General features: G+C 53.0%; 3 protein-coding genes across 4 annotated transcripts; 1 reads left to right on the forward strand and 2 right to left on the reverse strand.

The window, feature by feature from the left end:
* The first annotated feature begins 215 nt into the window (after positions 1-215).
* On the forward strand, positions 216-8,217 carry ALDH9A1 (aldehyde dehydrogenase 9 family member A1). 2 transcript variants are annotated; one of them, XM_083867399.1, is made up of 11 exons: positions 216-346; positions 987-1,132; positions 2,218-2,347; positions 2,636-2,770; positions 3,216-3,412; positions 4,173-4,313; positions 5,011-5,199; positions 6,118-6,205; positions 6,540-6,681; positions 7,172-7,284; positions 7,394-8,217. In XM_083867399.1, the coding sequence occupies exons 1-11, from the start codon at positions 232-234 to the stop codon at positions 7,486-7,488; spliced, it is 1,491 nt and encodes a 496-aa protein (XP_083723525.1). In that variant the 5' UTR covers positions 216-231; the 3' UTR covers positions 7,489-8,217. The 2 variants fall into 2 exon arrangements, with proteins under 2 accessions (XP_083723525.1, XP_083723526.1); XM_083867400.1 differs by lacking the exon at positions 216-346 and adding an exon at positions 793-897.
* Positions 8,218-8,436: 219 nt separating this feature from the next.
* On the reverse strand, positions 8,437-11,406 carry MGST3 (microsomal glutathione S-transferase 3). The gene is made up of 5 exons (XM_083868063.1): positions 11,248-11,406; positions 10,325-10,398; positions 9,685-9,742; positions 8,926-8,998; positions 8,437-8,648 (listed from the first exon to the last, which is right to left on the reverse strand). Exons 1-5 carry the CDS (start codon positions 11,362-11,364, stop codon positions 8,527-8,529), a joined length of 444 nt encoding a protein of 147 aa, XP_083724189.1. The 5' UTR covers positions 11,365-11,406; the 3' UTR covers positions 8,437-8,526.
* A 3,212-nt stretch (positions 11,407-14,618) lies between these two features.
* LRRC52 (leucine rich repeat containing 52) lies at positions 14,619-17,690 on the reverse strand (the record flags this gene model as incomplete). Its single annotated transcript, XM_083867099.1, has 2 exons — positions 14,619-15,067; positions 17,072-17,690. 2 exons carry the CDS (start codon positions 17,688-17,690, stop codon positions 14,811-14,813), a joined length of 876 nt encoding a protein of 291 aa, XP_083723225.1. The 3' UTR covers positions 14,619-14,810.
* Positions 17,691-18,804: the final 1,114 nt, after the last annotated feature.

The following is an 18,804-nucleotide window of genomic DNA, read 5'->3' on the forward strand; positions in this document are numbered from 1 at the left end:
TAATTGGGCGATGGGGAGCGGGCTCGGCCGGCGGGTAGCCGGCACGCCCCGGGCGGGGCGACGCTGGTGGTGAAAAGGCGTCTGCGGGAGAGGCGGCGCTCCGGCCGCGGCGCCTGACGGGATCCGCCGATGTTGGCGCAGTCCTGCCTGCCGAGACTCCTCCTTCGCCTCCCCCGGCTGCCGAGCCTCCCCCTCCTCCCCCGGCTGCGCGCACTCGGCCCCGGCCTCGCCATGAGCTCCGCCACCGGCACCGTCACCGTGCAGCAGCCGCTCAACTACCGCGCGGGCGCCCGCGTCCAGCCCACCGACGGCGGGCAGCTGGAGGAGGTGTTCGAGCCGGCCACAGGTACCGGGGAACCTCCAGGGGCAGGGGAGCCTGTGTGCCTGCAGGGCCCGCTGTCCTCGGCGTTCCCCCAGCTCACCGGGCTGCCCTGCCCGCCCCGCTGCGCCCCTGCTGTAGTGGCTGAGCTCTGCCTACAGCGCTCGGTCATCGCCCTTCCTTATGCAGAAATCGGCTCTCGCTCTGTCAGACGCAAAATGCAGTCTGACTCTGGCAAAACCCCAATTATAGAGGTTTAAATATCTCTATAGTTATGTGATCGTAGTTATCGGTATGTAGCTGATATTGGAATCACTCCCAGGCGTTTAACCGTCCTGAGGAATGTGTAACCAGAGTCCTGAAGAGGGTCATAAAAGTGTAACCAACTCAGCTGGGAAATCCAGGAATTTTGAAGCAACTGGAGCTAATTAGTAACCATAACACGACTATGGAGACTGTCAGCTCTTTTCGGACCAGCTGAACTGCAGCACGTCTTCTGTGGCTAATTACAAATCAGTGTCTCATCTTCCCTGGGTTTCAGTGGGAAATTCTGTGCCTGGTATAGGTGCTTGACTGAAGTATGTGGGGTTTGGTGCAAGGTAAACCATGTTCTGGGCCCCCTTTCTGATTTTCCATCTCATTCATTCCCTGTTTGAAACGTGCCCAGGTCGTGTGCTGTGCAAGGTGCCCTGCTCTGGGGAGAAGGAAGTTGATCTGGCTGTGCAGAGTGCAAAAGCTGCCTTTAAAATATGGAGTCAGATGTCGGGCATGGAGCGGTGCCGGGTGATGCTGGAGGCTGCCAGAATTATCCGGGTATGTTGGGGGAGAGAGGGGTGGTTCTGTCCCTGAGCTTCCTTGTGGGTTATTGTGGCTCTTGGGGGCTTCAGCAGGGCTGGCAGAGCTCCAGGAGTTGCTCAGGAGTTAAAACCCACCTTTGGCCAGAAGAGACAGGAAGCTGCCCCAGGCAAGGCTTTGCTCTTATCACTGGAGTCAGCATCCCTGAGTGCAGCTTTGGTCTTATCACTGGATTCAAGGCCAATGTATGCTTTCTCAGCTTAATTCTGTTAGAAAACATAAAGCTGAAACCACCCATTTGGCGTCCTGCAGGGTTTTATTTAACAGCTCCAAAGATTAAATTTCACTGCACACAGTTTCAAAGCTGAAATTGCATAACTGGCGTTGCTGAACTTTTGGCTTGTCGGAGGCTGTTGTTACACGACTGGAATGTGTCCTGGCATTAAGAGAAAGTAGGAGTACTGGTTTTTATCTATCAGATAATACACATGGGGGAGGATGCACATAAGTGAGGTTTGACACAGACTCCTTTCTGAGATAACAGGTTCTTGGGCATCAGAGTTAATCTTCATCAAGACACAGATCTGCAAGAACCCAGACCTTCTTTCCCCAGTGTGTGTATAAGTCATGAGAAAACTTTTCTTTATGCCAAACTTTTGCTTTTGCCAGACTTCCAGAGCAGGGTAGTATTTCTGCCTGGGAGATGGACTGTTAAAGGATACTGCCTAGCTCCATTGCTTGGTCCCTCTTCGCTGGCCTCTGGTTCCATCCTCATCTTGCTGTTTGCTCTTTCCAGTTTAGTTCTGCGAATTCTAATCATTGTTTGCCAGACAGCTTCTAAGTTCATGTTTGTTCATCTTTTAGATAAACAGGGATGTTAAACAAGACTGGAGCAGCAGTGAACCCCAGCAGCTTTCCCTTTGACATTGCCCTGCCCATGGGGAAATGGATAAACAGCAGTTGGGAATGTCCCTTTTGGAGATGATCCGTTTTTCATGACAGGATCTTGTTTGGGACTTGTGTGCTTGGGAAGCAGCTGTCTCCTTATAGAGTTCTCCTCCAGGCTTCTCTAACATGTTGTCTCTGTCCTGTGCCTCTCACAGGAGCAGAGAGATGAAATTGCCACCATGGAGACCATCAACAATGGGAAATCCATCTTTGAAGCCAGAGTGGACATCGACATATCCTGGCAGTGCCTGGAGTATTACGCAGGGCTGGCAGGATCTCTGGCGGGTGAGGAGGTTACTGGAGTTTGCTCCTTGCTCTCTGTCCCACCTTCCCTGGTAACTCCAATGGCACAAAGCCACCTTTGCTGCTGATTTCTCTGAGAGATGGACCATCCCTTTTCCTGGAGACCTTGGAAGGATTCTGAGAGGTCTCTGCCCAATGCTGCCATCCTCTGTGGGCACTCACACTCCTTCTTGTGAGCTTGCTGGGGCAAAGCCAGACCTGACCCCTGGGGGCTCTGATCAGACAAGAAAGGACTCTGCTCTTTTCTACCTCCTGGCTCTTTCTTTGCAGGTGAACACATCCAGCTTCCAGGGGGATCCTTTGGGTACACTCGGAGAGAACCCCTTGGGGTGTGTGTTGGGATTGGAGCCTGGAATTACCCTTTCCAGATTGCCTGCTGGAAATCTGGCCCAGCCTTGGCCTGTGGTAATGGAGCCTTTCTGCCCACACAAGGGTCTCTTCAAAGCCAAGTGATCCTGTGGGGAAGAATGATTTTTTGGGATGAAGTCTGTGATCACCTTGAAGCGTTGAAGGATTAGCAGAATGTTTAGGCTGTTACTCTGGGAGAAAGGGAAGGGAAATGGAAAAAGGAGCATGTCAGATGTCAAGAGGTTAGGAGTGTATCCAGAAAAAACACTGATACCAGATGGGGAAGGTCTCTAGAAATGTCTGCAGGGCAGGACCCATCTCCCCCAGGTGGAAGGGCACCCTTAAGTTGCAGTGATCAGCTGAAAGTGTTTCTCTTCTCTTGGGGGGGAACTTCTGGGATCTGTTGAGAAAAACTCACTGTGTGGGGTGGGGATTGTTTTTGTTTGTTCCCTGAAGCAGTTTGGGTGCTAAGCCCACCTCACCTGTGTCTGGGTTCCCTTAGGCAATGCCATGGTCTTCAAGCCTTCACCCTTCACCCCCATTTCTGTGGTGAGGTTGGCAGAGATCTTCACAGAGGCTGGAGTGCCCAAGGGACTCTTCAACGTGGTGCAGGGTGGGGCTGCCACAGGCCAGCTCCTCTGCCAGCACCCAGATGTGGCCAAAATCTCTTTTACTGGCAGCGTGCCAACTGGCATGAAGGTAAAGGCACCTTGAGATGAGGGGTTGTAGTTGATACCTCCTTGAGCTTTTCTGCAGGGGGCTTGTAGAGGCAGAGTGTGGGTCAGCATTTTTGGGGCTGAGCAAGGAGTGGGGTCATGCTGGGGATCCATTTAACCTGCTGGGCATGGGCTTGGGAGAGAAGCCCCTTGGTCAGCTTCACTTGCTTAGCCCCTGGTTGCAGTGAAGTCTCTGAGCTGCTCAGGTGGGTGTTGGTGTCTGGAGGAGAGTACACGAAACAGCAGCACTAGAAAAATGTCTTCCTGGCTGCCATAAAGCACTAAAGCTGCATGCAACCTCCTGTTTTTAAGCAAGGGGAAAATTTCTGTGAGTTTCTCACCCTCAATTTATTATTCCAAAATTAAAGAAAGACTTTTGGAAATGAATTCTGAGTTGAAGGGGGGAAGTGTCCTGTGAACTCTCCCTACACGTGTGTACCTGTGGGTTGCAGTGGCAGATGGCAGCTACAGCTGCCTGCAGCTTACACTGAGCAGGAAAGTTCCTGCAAATGCCCCTTCAGGTTTTGTTGGTTTTATCTGCAAAAAAACCAACCCCAAACCCTCTGAGGCTGTCCTCAGTCTGAACTCGGCACATCTAGGGAACCCAGCTTGGTCTTTTTTGCTGTTTCTCTTGTGGGTGAATGGTCCTGCAGGAGCTCTCCCTTTGGGTCTCTCTTGCCTCTCTCCATCAGCCTCCCCTTGGCCAGTGGGTCACTTCTCTCTCCTGTCCTTGTTCCCCTCAGATCATGGAGATGGCAGCTAAAGGGATTAAGCCAGTCACCCTGGAGCTGGGGGGCAAATCCCCCCTTATCATCTTCTCAGATGCTGATCTGGAGAATGCTGTGAAGGGAGCCCTCATGGCCAACTTCCTTACTCAGGGTGAGGTGAGTGTCTGTGGGGCAGGAGTGCCCCTTCCCAGGGAGGCAAGGTGGGGCCAGCCTGTGACCTCCTGTGAGTGAGGGATGCCCTGAAGCTCCTGTCTTGCCACACCTTTCCCTGTGCAGTGTCAGAAGGGATGCCCTTGCAGGAGCCAGGGCAGGGTGTGCCAGCAGAGTGTGCCTTAGCCACAGGACACACTTAGCCAGTGTCCTGTCCTGTCCTTCCCAGACATGGAGCCTCCCTGGCACCAAGCACCCAGCTCAGCACAGCTGCTTCTGTGCCCTGGGTGCTCACAAGTCAAGAGAAACTGTGCTGATGTCCCTTGGTGGGGGAGCAGGTTCCAGCCTGAGGACAGAGTTGTGTCCTTCCCAAATTCGGGATATCCACCTGTGCTGCAGGTTTTGTGTAATCCCGTTGGCAAATTCACTCCACGGGGTCATTTTTGGGAATTCAGAAGTCAGCTCGAGGTCTCTGCTGCTGGTGACCTGATGCGTTTTTGCCACCTGGTGGCATCAGAATCACTGTGTACAGCAAGGACTGTTGAGTGCAGGGTAATCTCCTTGTGTTCCTTGTCCCCAGGGACAAGTTAGCTGTTGTAGCAGCTATGGAGAGGCTTTTCCAAGAGCCTCTGGAGTGGGACCCAAGCAGGGAAGGGCTGTGGAGTGCTGTTTCCTATCCTGAGCTGCCTGTCCTGTGCCCCAGGTGTGCTGCAACGGCACCCGGGTGTTTGTGGAGAGGAAGATCCTGGATACCTTCACAAAGGAGGTGGTGAAACGCACCCAGAAAATCAAAATTGGAGACCCTCTTCTGGAGGACACACGGATGGGAGCCCTCATCAACCGGCCCCACCTGAATCGTGTGCAGGGCTTTATCAAGCAGGCAAAGGAGCAGGTGAGATTGTGATGCTGCATTGTGGTTGCCCTAAAATGTTTCTCTTGTTACAAACACACTTCCAGCTGCTCTCCTGTGCATTGCCAGTTAAGCTGGGTTTTTTTGGTTTATTCAGTGGGTGTGGGACCACTAGATACACAGGTCTGTGGGATCTGATGGAATGCATCCTGGGGTCCTCAGAGATTTAACTGATGTAGCTGCTGAGCCATTCTCCATGATACTTGAAAAGTCATGGCAGGCAGGTGAAGTCCCAGGTGACTGGAAAAGGAAAAACACCCATTTTCAAAAAGAGTGGACAGGAAGAGCCTGGGAATTACAGACCCATCAGCCTCACCACTGTGACTGTGGAAAGATCTTGGAACAGGTGATCTCCTCTTGTGTTAAGAAGTTGTGTTAAGGCACATGGAGGACAGGGAGGTGATTTGAGCCAAGTACAAGGTGCTGCACCTGGGTCAGAGCAGCCCCTGGTTTCAGTCCAGGCTGGGGGATGAGCAGATGGAGCAGCCCTGCGAGGAAGGGCTTGGGAGTGCTGGTGGATGAGAGGCTGGACATGTCCCAGCCATGGGTGCTGGCACCCAGAAACCCCTGATGTCCTGGGCTGCATCCAGAGCAGTATGGGCAGCAGGTGAGGGGGAATTCTGCCCCTCTGACCTGCTCTGGTGAGACCCCACTTCAAGCTCTGGAATCCTCAGCACAAGAAAAACACATGAGGAAAGGCTGAGAGTTGGGGTGGTTTAGCCTGGAGAGAAGGCTCTGGGGACACCTCATTGCAGGATTTCAGTACATAACAGGGGCTCATAAGAAAGAGGGGGACAAACTTTTTAGCAGAGCCTGCTGGGATAGGCCAAGGGCCAGGCAGAGCTGAGCAGGATGCTCCTGGATGTGCCTTCATCCCTTCCTCTCCTGGCTGTTTTCCAGGGGGCAGAGGTGCTGTGTGGTGGGGACCTGTACGTGCCAGATGACCCGAAGCTGAAGAATGGCTACTACATGCGGCCCTGTGTGCTAGGTAGGATCCATCTCAGTCATGGTACCATGGATGCTGTGGGATTTCTCCTGAGAAAGCAGAGTTCAGCTTTGTCACCTGGTTCTGTGATGTCTCCAGCATGGACTGGCACTTAGATGAGGGTCTTAGAGCTGAGGCTTCCAAGAACTGCATCCAGGGAAGTCTGTGCTGTTGGAAGGCCTGACAGGAATGGTGCCATTGGTGCTTTTGAGATGCAGGGTGTGCCTGGCTGCTCTGCTGTGCTGGGTGCTGCCTCCAAGGCTGTGTGGGTTGCTGAATGCACAGGCTGTGCTGCTGCTCTTCCTCCTGAAGCACTTGTGCTCTGCCATGCTTCCAGGGAACTGTAAGGATGACATGACGTGTGTGAAGGAAGAGATCTTTGGGCCTGTCATGGCCATCTTGCCCTTTGACACGGAGGAAGAGGTTTTGGAGAGAGCCAATGCCACCAAATTTGGCCTGGCAGGTGGTGTTTTCACCAGGTATGACTGGGCAGTGTTGTGGAATCATTCTGGGGAGGGGAAATACTGCAGTGATTTGCTGATCCTCCTGCAGGGCCTGGGCCTGGGCATCCTCTTCCAGAAAAGCTAAAGCAAGGGATTGCCAAAAGGGAAATTTGTAAATGACTGCTCATCTTCTATATTCTCCTGAAGTGTTGGGTGGGCCCAGCTGTCCCTTGGGTACCTCCCAACCTGGCTTGGCCTGCTGCCTGCCTTCCTGCACCTCCAGGATGCATCAGAAGCCTGCTGTGCTGCTGTTGGCTACTTGCCCCACTCTGTATTGCTGGTGTCCTTGTCCTGCCATCTTGAGTTGAATGCACCTGGAGCATCCTTGGGAATTGCTCCTTTGAGCAGGCAAAGACAGAGTAGGGCAGGCTGGACTCCAAAAAGCATTGTGGCCTGCTGGCCTTTCTCCAGTGGATGTTGTCTGGGAGGGAAGGAAAGGATCCACTGAATTGCCCTTTTCCTGCAGGGATATCCAGAAGGCTCACAGGGTAGTGGCTGCTCTCAAGGCTGGGATGTGCTTCATCAACAACTACAATGTCAGCCCTGTAGAGCTGCCTTTCGGAGGATACAAGTTCTCAGGTGAGCTCTGTGTGACCTCCCCTGGCATATGCCAGCTCCAGGGGTTTGGAGTGGCCCCTGGCACTGCCTGGAGCTGTGTCCTCACTGCAGCTCTTCCCTGGATTCCCAGGATTTGGCAGGGAGAATGGCCGGGCAGCCATCGAGTACTACTCTCAGCTGAAGACTGTCTGCGTGGAGATGGGTGATGTGGAGTCTGTGTTTTAGTGGCCCTGGGGCCTGCTCAGGGAATCCTCAGGCAGCTCTTTCCTGCCAGCAACAGATGTGGATCATGTACACAGCAATAAAGTACCCTACAGTTGTCAGGGCCTGGGGGAATCATTTAACCACCCTGCTCCTGACAGGGGGCTGTACACACAGGGCTCAGCCCTGACCTGGCTGGTGGACAATGGGAAGCACAGCAGGAGGCACCAATCTGGCTTTTGGCAGCAGCTCCTGCAGCCACAGAGGTGTTACCAGAGGCCAGGCCCATGCTTCCCAGGCTGTGTGCCTTGATTCCCATTGCCTTCCATGCACCATCAGCTTCAGTTCTGGGTTCTGAACAGGTAGGACCCTACTCGGTACACATGTAAGCTCTTGGACACAATAATATCCTGCAACTATCCTGACTCTGTCTATTCTGTGACCACGTAAAAGCCTTAAGTGTAGCATTGTTTATTCCCTCGGTAACCTCATGTTCTGTTTTTTTTCTATCTGTGCCTTACTTACAAATGGGACAAAACATTGTGGGGAGGGTTGGCTGATGCTGCCTGGGCCAGGCCTGGCCCTGAGAATCACCTCCACACAAGAGTGGTGGTGAGCTCCAGCACAGAATAGTGAAAGCTATCTCACTTCCTTCCTGTAAACTTACTGTTCTTTTATACACATCATGAAGCAACAACTTCAATTGTCTGCCTACATCTTTTTTTAGCAATCAAATAAATACTTACTCTGGAACATCTTCTCAGAGTGACATGAATTGAGGGGTCCAGAAATGGGACTGTTGCTGTATGGGTTAAATGAGCTGCAAGGTGGCTTTTTGATCACTAAAATCATAAAAGCTAGAAGGAACATCTCTGCCTGACAGACAGATTTCTGTAGTCCTACAAAACCCAGAGTAGTTCTAGTATTCTGCAGAGCTTCTTAAGAAAACCCTCTGTAAGTTTAGAATGAAAATACAGAATGAACAACTTCCTTTTATTGAGTAAGAAAAGGGAAAAACACAGGAACCTGAGGGTTCTAAAAGAAAACAGAAGAAAACTCCCTTTAGCAGCTGCAGCTCCACTCGCACCTCCAGCCCAGCTGCTGGAAAGCTGAATAGACACCTGTGCCCACCAGCCCAAGGAGTGCCACGGAGCCAAGGGCCCCTCTGCTTCGCTTTTTGGGATCTGAAAAAAAAAAGCAGCATTTGTCAGTTCACTGAAAGACTAGCCCACCCTGGAGACTGAAGAGAGAGCAGGAACTAAAGAAATCCCCTGGGCAAAGCAAGAGACACCAGCTCAAGCCTCCTAGGGTAGGCATTCCTGTGGGATGAGAGCTTTTCCCAACAGCCTGCAGACCTGCACCCTTTCCTCCACACCTGGCTGGGAGCAAAATAGTCCTGAGGCCACTGTAGGAGACCTGAGTCTCCAAGGCCCCTGTGTGTGCTGCAGGGCAGGGTCCTACCTCCTGTGTAGTAGCCATAGGCATAGAGGAGTCTCCCAAGGATCCAGGTGATGCCAAGCCCTGTGGCAACTCGCTGCAGAGAAAGGAGAAGCATTAAAGGCTTCAGAGGCTTGAGCAAAGTCAGGTGCTCAATCTCATTTCACCCCTGGCCAGTTAGAGCCAGAGCAAGAACCAGGATTGTGGAGGCAGCTGCTGCTCCAAGCCCTGCTCCACTGCCTCCAGCAAGTGCTCCAAACTTCCACCTTGACTCTTAAATTTAGAGCTCACTTCAATATAGCTCCCATTTGGCAGATGTCCCTATGCTGCTTCCTTCCCTCTTGGAAAAGGAGTCTGTCTTCAGGAAAGACCTAATGTGTCTTTTGATGGCAAAGACAGCTACTGGATTTGGCCTCTCCCATGTGCCTGCCTCCTCCCAAGTTGTCTGCATCCTTCAGTTAAAAATAATCCAGGCTTTTGTTGACTTCCTTTGGCAGGGCTTGGAAAAACTGGGCTGAAGGGATTCTTCCCCCTTAGTGCCTGGAGGCTGCAAATGCTTTGCTTTGTCTAAGAAGGCACCTTTAGGGGAAGGAAAGGCTCTAATAGCTGAAACAGCAGTGATGAGTTTATTAGTTGTGATTCTCCTGCAGAAGACCTTTACAAATAAATTTTAAGAAGGGGCACTGCTGTGAAGTGTGATGTGGCTACTGAAGGGGCTGTCTTGGCCTCCTGCCCCCACCCTGCCCAGGTCAGGGAGCCAGAGCAGAGCTCTGTACCACTTACCGGGTGGTAGAGTCCACCAGTGCCCAAAAAGAACAGGAAGGCAGGGTAGACTTCCAATCTGGAAATAAAAGTGAGGAGGTTGTGTTTGTGCTTACAAAGATGAAACTCCAGAGAGGCAGAAACTACAAACATCCCCTGCCAAGGGTATTTTGGGCTCATTATGAGTTTCTGTGCTCAGTGCCGAGGAAAGAAGGGATCTGAGCACCCACAGTTTTAGGGGCTTCCTCCTGCCTGTGCCTCTCTCCCAGGACACCCACCCACTCTTTCCATTTTGTTCCCTAAGCCACTCTAAACATTTCCCAGGAGTTGTGCTCCCCAGCACCCCTCTGCTGTGCTGTTGCAGCCTGTCCACAGGAGCTGGGTGGACTTTGGCCTCTTCGCAGGGAGATGTGGGCAGCACAACAGAGCAGCACCTTCTGGAAACAAGATTCCTCATGTCTTAAGATCTACCCATGGAAGCAAATTGGCGGGAGGTGGGGAAGAGGAGACGGCTTCACTCCACCATCCCATAGTTTAAGGCATGGGATGGACCTTCCTGCTAAGCGCTGCAGGGCTGAGCCTGGATCAAAGCAGTGGCAGCAGCACCTCTGGGGCTGTGGGCCCTGCCCCCCAATCCCGTGTGTTCCAGGGTGTCACTCACGTGTTCTGGTGCGCACGCTGGATGCAGTTGAACATCTTCCCGGTTTCAGGGTCTGTGCTGTACATGGTGGGGTACTGCCAAAGAATAATCCAGCAGCAAAGCATCAGCAAGTGTGGCCTGCAGCTCCTCTCCCCAGGAGCCCAGGGCTGCCTGAGTGCTTGCAAGACCAACCTGCAATGGCAGATTAGAGCCTGTGCCTGTCCTGGGGCCTACCAAAAGCTGTGTTCAAGGTCACTGCCTTCCTGGAGCTGCTGCCTGGCTGCAGAGGCTTCTCCAGGCCTCAAATGCAGCCCTCTGTGCACCATGTGCCCTGGGTACATTTGCTCCAATCCTGACTTGATGCAGCAGGAATCACCCCATCAGGCAGCTGGAGCTGTCCTCGTGCCCACCTCTGCTTGTCACTTCCGTGAATGAAGTGGTGAAAGGGCAAAGGAGCAGTGGTTTGTGCTGAAGCCAAGTGGCACAGCAAGCCCCTGCATGCCATGGCCCTGACTCAGCTGTCCCCACCCAGCCCACACCTCTGCGTGGCTTAAAGGCTCCCAATGGATAGTGAGGGAAGGTCACTTGAAAGACTTTTGAGAGGGTTCACATGTTCCCCCTGAGTCTGAGAAACCCTCCTGGTACTTTTGTGCCACTATGACCCCTTTCCCCCCGGTGCTGCATCAGGTCTTATTTTGCAGGGAAAAAGGGCCAAGCAGTTTCTTGCCCATCAGTGCTGCCAAGCTCAAAGCCACATGCTTTTATCTTGGTGCCAAATCCCAAGCTCCATTATGCTTTCTGGAGAGCCACAGCAGCCCCATCCCTTCCACATCTGTGTGATGGGGCAGGGAATGTCAGCAAGTCACCCCAAACTGCTCAAGGTGTCCCCTAGGTTGTCAGCAGACTGGCTCCACCCCTGCCATGCCCCCAGGGTGAGCACTCACCTCCACACCGTACTTCTTGCGGGCCTTGCCCACGTTTATGGCAAGGTGCATGACCAGGACAAAGCTGGCAGCCCCGGTCAGCATGACATAGCCATATTCCTTGGAGAGAACAGCCATCCTGGTGCTGCTGGAGAAAGGGAGCCTGTGAGTGTTCTGGGGAAGTGGCAACACAGGATATGTGTGCATGGAAGAGTTGCTGAGCTTGGATCCCAGGAGCTACCAGCACAGGGACTGGCTGAAGGAATTTGTACCTTTTGGAGCCTGCACAGACCAGGGGTTCTCTGCATAGTTCCTGTCAAGCAAGGCTTAAAATCACCTAAGCATTGGTGGGAAGTGGTGTCTGGAGAACCTTAGTGCAGCCTGGGCAGAAATTCATGGGCCTTTCCCCCCAGAGCTGGGGGCCCCCAAATGGGGTCAGTTTATTTCCAGCCTGTTCCCTAAGAGAGATGTTTCTTCATGCACTGGGAACCAGACCTGTGGAACTCCTTGCCAAGGGACATTGTCAATGCAGGCAATTCTCATAAATTCAACAGGAAACTGAGCAAGTTCTGGGAATAAGAGGTAAGTTGGGAATTATAATAGAAGCTGGCTCAGAAATCCCCTGAGCTGGAAGGAGCTGGACTGCATCATGATTAATTTGTACTGCTAAGGTCATCTTTATATAAAATACTAATAAAACCCACCACCACGGCAATGGCAACTGAACTTTTGGGTAAAAAGCCACTGGCCAGATGACCAATGCTCAGCCCTGCAGCTCCCAGGAACGCTCTCAGAGTCACCAACTGGTGAACAGCTCCAACACACAGCTACTGGCATTACAAACATCTGCACCAGCAGCCGGGGGACACCAGGACCTGTGTGGCTTTTGTTTAACGGCTCTGTGCTCCCTCATGCAGGCCTGAGACAGGAGCACAGGGCAGAAGGTGCATCCTGTGCCATGCTGCCCCACATTCTCACTCTTTCCTGCTCACCAGCCCCCATAAGCCTGCCCTGCCCCACACAGAGCACTCCAGCTCCCTCCCAGCTTCCAGAGAGCACAAGGGCCCTTCCCCACAGCCATCTTGCACAACCCCAAACCTCAGAAGCCTGTCTGGGCGACCCTGGAGGGTGCTGCATGACACAGCACAGCAGAAGGCAGCAGAGACCTCCCTCCAGCACCGAGATAATTCTCCCAATCAAACCCCAGCTGGTGCCTCCACGGTGCAGTGAGGTTTTGGTGTCTCTGCACTGACCCACCAGCACAATCTGTCAGTGTGGGGAAAAACAGGCCACCTCAGCGAGCTGCAGCAAAGTCTTCCTCCTGCACCCCTCACAAGGGATCTCTGGGGACTAGAGGGTTTTTTTTTTCTCATTTCCAAAGGATTATCATTGATGGAGCAAGGTGAAGACACCAGCTGGCTTTGTCCACAGGAAGTGTGGTAAACAATTATCAGTAAGAATATTAAAGCCCTGAGGTAATGAAAAGTCAGCTGCATGAACCTGTAATTGAGGTTAGCCCCTGACAGGTGACACTGAAAATAAAACATGTAGAGCAGGTTGGTGGCCACATTTCCTCCTTCAAATTGCAAGGTTGTTGGAGAACCAAGCATTTAATCTTCCAGCACTGAATTATAATCTGGGGCTTTATCTCGGGAGCAAAGAGCACAGCAAAGCATTAAACCGGGTGTGTCACAAAACTGCTGCTCTTACACTATTGATATCAAAGTGTACCTCACACCTTTGCTCCCGTAATTTGGAGGCACATAAAGCACTCCAAAGTCACCAGGACTCCCACGGTGATTTCCGGATTGTGGTGCCCGGAGCGCTTCGGCAACCTTTGCTCGCAGTGCAAGGGCTTTGCTGACAAGCACCGTCACAGTGCACAAGATTCAATTTCTGCCTTTTACCTTGCGGTGTTTCCGGCTGGAGCCTCAGACACGAGATTTTGGAGCACGACACGGCCCAGAGCGGCCGCAGAAAGGGGGTCCTTCCCAACCAACTCTGCCTCAACACTGCAGCTGCTTTGAGTCAGCAAAGCGCATTAAGGCTCTTTTAACAGCCCCAGGCGTGAACCCGGACTGAATTACCCGATGTAAGCTCAGCCCTTGGAGCCGGCAGAGCCTTTTGTCGCCCTGCGGCCCCGCTCGCCCCCGGGCCCGAGCCCTGCGCAGGCCGGGCTGGGCCGGGCGAGCCCCGGGCCCTGCTCGTCCCTCAGCCCCTTCCCCCGGAGCCTCCCCCGCCAGCGAGACCGCCACGGTGCCTCCTCTGTTCTCCACCGGCACAAGCGGAGTTCCCGTGCCCCGGGAGCGCCCCCCGGCCTGCACTCACCCGCGGCGCGGAGCGGCCCGGGCGCTGCGGACGGAGCCGGGACGGGGCCGGGGGCGGCGGGAAGGGCCCGCCCGCAGCACCGCCCGCAGGCGGGGCTCGGCCAGGCGCGATCAGTCTGCCTGCGGCTGCCGGAGAGGAGCGGGACAGGGCTGCCTGTGGGGCTGAGGAGGGATTTGGCGTGCTGCTGGCCCCCAGCAGCTCTGCCCGTGTCCCCAGCACACAGACATCCTTATCCTCACCCTTTCCCCCATGCCCTTTGTGCCGTACCCATTACAGCTCAGAGGTGTCAGCCTTGATTGGCAGTCTACTGTTTAATGGCTCTAAGTTTGGTAATTCACACCGTGCTTGCTGAAATCCCCTGGTTTCCCCTGTTATCTCAGCAGAGCCTGCCGTGTTTCACACGTGGAGTTGCTGGGTCATGTAAGCAGATACTTCCCTTGGCAATTCCCAGCGCTGGCGGTAACAAGGATCTTACATCTCCCTGTGGATGTAACTCTGACACTTTGGTATGGACACACAACCCATTTCCAAGAATATTTGGAGAGTGTGTAAGCAGTATTTTTACTTTCTAAAACATTACAGTTTTAGGGTTATGTGACACAAAAGCAGAGCTGGACTTTGCAGTTCTGTACATGTTCATACAACAGTGGAGGCCCAGGCGCTCTGGCTGCAGCAGGAGCACAGAGGGTTCTTTTGCTGTCACCAGTGTAATGTGAAAGAAAGGAAGAACCAGTGGGATCCTGGGCTCCTAAAATTCCTGATTTTAATCTCTTTGCCTTTCCACGGCAGGAAGTTCTTGGATTCTCTGGGGCTTTAGCAATCCAGTAATTCCCTGGGGCCCCAGCTGTGTAGGCTGATCCCAGTAAGCCCTGCTGGGTTTTTTGGCCAGGAAGGTCCTTGGCTACAGAATAGTGTCAGGACCTTTCCTGTATTTCAGTATCCTTTCAAGCCAGTCCATATGTCCCTGCTGTTCTGTGGTCTCAATGTAGGGTAGGGTGGAAGCGAAAATGCCTGGCACTGTGCACACCTCTCACAACTCCCCAAAATGAATATTTTGCCCAAATCCCAAGTCCCAGTGGCAGAAGACTGGGTATAGAACAGCAAGTGAAACTGGAAAACTGGAGCACAGATACTTCCTTGTCTTGCAGCTTTATTTCACTTAAAAAAAAAAAAAAAATCTAGGGTGGGACACATGGGAAATCAGGCAGGAAGGGCCTGCCTTTGGTTCCCACAATGGGAGTTCAGAAGGGCTGATCCTAAGTGGCTGTGTCTTCCTCCTCCTCCTCCTCTTCTTCCCCCTTTGAGGCATAGGCCTCGTAGATGACAGCACAGACGCCGGCCAGCCAGGCTGCCATGGTGCCAGCAAGGAATATGCAGAAGCCAACGAGGCACAGAAAGACATAATCCTGCTTGTACAGCTGAGTCAGGCAGCTGAAGTGGAGCTGTGCCTCTGCTGCCGGCATCCTCAGGGCACGCAGGCCCACTGGGGTGTAGCAGGTGATGTTGTCAGCATCTGCAGAGAGATGAGCAGAAGCAGGACTCTCTAGCCTGTATCATAATTTAATGAATAGGAGTCCTGCTAGAAAAGTTATGGGAGTGCTTGCTAAAAGCCTGAAAAATAGCTGCAGACTTCACCCCTCCCCCCCATGGCTCGAGTAAAATCTGACAGCCAAACTCGTGCCAAACCTGTGCTAAACCCTTGCCAAACCGCAATTCCCAGGTTGCCAGAATATTTATTGCAGTGTTGGCTCCATAGGATAATACTGCCCACTGGATTATGCCACTGTGGCAAACTGCTGTCCCTGCCCTGCTCATCTCTGCTGATTGAACACTTTCAGCTTCTTATAAGAGCACCTGTGTGTGTTGGGTTTTTTAAACATCTCAAATACCTTCTGAAGTGATACAGCCTAAATTATGCTGGAATAATGTCAAATGCTGCTGTGTATTTGACAAGGAGGGTGGTTTGCAGTCAAGCACAGCCTTACCTGCTCTGTGAGGGAAGCAGAGGCAACTCATCAATGATTCAGTTCCACTGAAATAACAACCACACCCTGTCATATTGCAATATCTGCAGTGATAAAACAGATGCTGCCTGCTCCCTTTCAAGCTAGTGAAGGATGAATTGGTGTGGGGTATGCCCTCAGCCATGGCCCTCTCCTTCCTCTGCAGGTTTTGAACCCCACAGACCACAGTCACTGTGGTGGGCATGGGCTGGGCACTGCTTGATGGACAGGATGGAAGAGCCTGAGGGAAAGGGAGCCCCAGGTTGGGCACTGCTCGATGCATGGGATGGAATGAGAGTGGTAGAGGGGAACAAGGCGTGGGGGATTATTATTGCATTACACTGTATTGTATATGACTGAGTGATGTTGTTCATGCTGCTCTTGCTCCTGGTCCTGAGTAAAATTGGAGAGCTTTTATCTCTCTGTTACCCAAATCCATGCAAACTTGGGCAGCTTTTTGTCTGAGCTCAAAACTCTGGTGCACAGACATTTCTGAAGGTCAGGAGCCTTTCTAAAGGCCAGGCTGGGGTCTGCTTGCAGCAGATTCCAGGCTCTGTCCCCATATCCCTTTGGCCTGGAATAACCCTCAGTTTAAGGCTGCCTTTCTTACTCCCACCCTCCCCAACAGCCGGCAATGAGCTTTATTCTCCTGTTGCAGGGTTCAGTGGGTTATCTCCAATCTCACTGCTGGGAGCTGTACTTTATTCCACTGTTCCATAATCGCTTGTATGTGGAAAAAACCCCTCTTTATTGCCTATAAGGAACTTACTAGATCTAATAAAGACACTGAGATGTCTTTAATTCAGTTCTGTCCTAACACCAGCCTCCAACTGCCCTTCTCTTTTTTCCCCTTGGGCTCTTTTGTGGCCCTTTCTTTTTCAGTGGACAGCCTTTCTCAAACAATTTCTCTCTTGCAGCTCTCTCTCACCATTGTGCCCTGCACTACTGAAACCAAAGCTTTCCTTGTCCATGTGTGCTGTGCTGTGTCTCTTCCCATCTTGGAGAAACTAAGTCCATGTGCTGCAGTTGCAAAGAAAAACATCACCCTTGGGACCAGTGTTTTTATGGGAAAGGGAACTGGTGATTACCCTGCCTCACCCTCTCTAAGGGCCCAATATGATTTTGGGGTGGAGACAAGGCAGGAGATTCAGAGCAATGACTTTCCCAGTGCACATCTCCCTGGAGCTGTGTTGGGCTCCTTGCTCTTGGTGCTGCAGCCATGGGGTGCTGTGCAGGCACAGGGACACCTGAGGTTGGATCCAGGTGTTTTAGAGAAGCAGCAGTGTCCCCGCTACAAACTACACTTCCCTGGCTGCCCCAGGGCTGTGAACAAGTGGGACTCTTCATGTGTGGAGTGTGTGTAACCCAGCTGCTCCCATCCCTGGTTTGTGTGACAGCAGAAAATGGCACCCACAGTTGACATGCAGTGGCACAGCCCTGTGAACTGAAGTTTTGGGAAAGAGAACAGAGGGCTCTCCCTGTTCCAAGCAGATTTGTGCTCACACAGCCCTCACCTGGAAAATGCACATCGCTCTCCATCATCCAGGTGACAAAGTCCAAAAAGGAACAGTTGCAGTGCCACAGGTTGTCACTGAGCCCCAGAAGCCTCAGGTTGGGCAAGTCCCGGACAGTGCTGGTGTCCAGGAAGGTTAAGCCCGTCCGGCTCACATCCAGGTGCCTTAGCCAGGTGTTGTTGGCAAAAGCATCCTTCTCGATGGCTACAAGGTTGGGATTGTCCGAGATCTTCAGCACCACCAGGCTCAGGAGGTGGGAGAAGGTGCTGAAAGTGACCTGTGTGAGGTTGTTGAAGCTGAGGTCCAGATAGACAAGCTTGGCCACGCCAATGAAAGTGAAATCCAGGTCATCCCCCAAGAGGTTCTTTCTGCAGTCCAGATAGACCAAATCAGCCAGGAAGCTCAATTCTACCGCTGGCAGGTACGAGACGTTGTTTGCTGCCAGAATCAGATGCCTGGTGTCCAGAGGGATGTCCACAGGGAACTCCTGCAACTGCTGCCCGCTGCAGTTCACCTCCAGGTACTGACAGCTACACCTGCTCGGGCAGCTGATCCCCTCTGCTGCCATCCCCAAAAGGAACACGAGACTCAAGGACCATGGTCTACCTGAAGGAGACATGGTTTGAGACCTTCCGGGCAGCTTAGCCCTTTGTGGACTGCAAGCAGCCAGTGGAATGCTGCCCTGCCCTCCCAGCCATGCCAAGGAGGTGTCTGGCTGCAAGGCTGTTGGGAAGCACTTTGTGTCCGTGGCTCACCTGAGCCCTTGGCGGAGTGCCCAGCTGGAAACCGAGCCTGGCTTTTACATCGGCAGGTGCAGAACAGTGGCTGGAGCGTCTCTGTCTGACACTCGGTGCCAGGTGACACCTCCGTGATGTCAGTGGCTTGCAGAAGCTGCCTGTTTTCGGGGTCACTGCTGTGACCTTGCTGACCTGCTTCCAGCTGAGTGGAGGCACGGGAAGCTGTGTGGGGCATGGGAGCATCGGAACCTTGTGGGGAGAGTGTGAACAGCCCAAATTTTGTCAGAAATGGTGTCACACTGCAGGAGGTGGTACTGGTTAGGCAAGAGTCCTGTGCAGTGCTGGGCTGGCATTGTCTCCTCCCAGGAGCCAGGAGGTTTTATCCCATCTGGAGTAGTGTGTCCAGGTCTGGGAATCTCAGTACAAGATGCAGAGATGCTGGAGCAGGTCCAGAGAGGCCATGAAGATGCTCAGAGGGCTGGAGCAACTCTGGTATGGGGACAGGCTGAGTTGGGGCTGTGCAACCTGGAGAAGATTCTGGGGAAACCTCACCTAAAGGGTTTCTGGAAAAGAGGAAGAGTGATTCATTACATGGGTAGGTAATGAAAGAACAAAGGGGAATGGCTTTAAACTGACAGAGGGCAGGTTTAGGGTGGATGTTAGGGAGAGATTCTCCCCTGGGAAGGTGATGGGGCAGGCACAGGATGCCCAGAGAAGCTGCGGCTGCCCCTGGATCCCTGGAAGTGTTCAAGGCCAGGTTGGACAGGGCTTGGGGCAAACTGGGATAGTGGAAGGTGTCCCTGCCCGTGGCAGGGGGAAAACTACGTAAACTTTAACACTGTTTCCCAGGATTTCACGGCTCTTCCCGAGCCCGTGTCAGCCCCGCCTGACGGAACCGAATGGACGCGTCCGCCGCACCCCGCCCTTCCCATCATGGCCAACGGCCGCGGCGGGGCGGGGCCTGTCAAACCACGCCCACCATGGCAGCGCTGCCAC

Source organism: Zosterops lateralis (genome assembly GCF_965231275.1).
Source record: "Zosterops lateralis genome assembly, chromosome: 9".
In the NCBI taxonomy this organism is placed as follows: Eukaryota; Metazoa; Chordata; class Aves; order Passeriformes; family Zosteropidae; genus Zosterops; species Zosterops lateralis.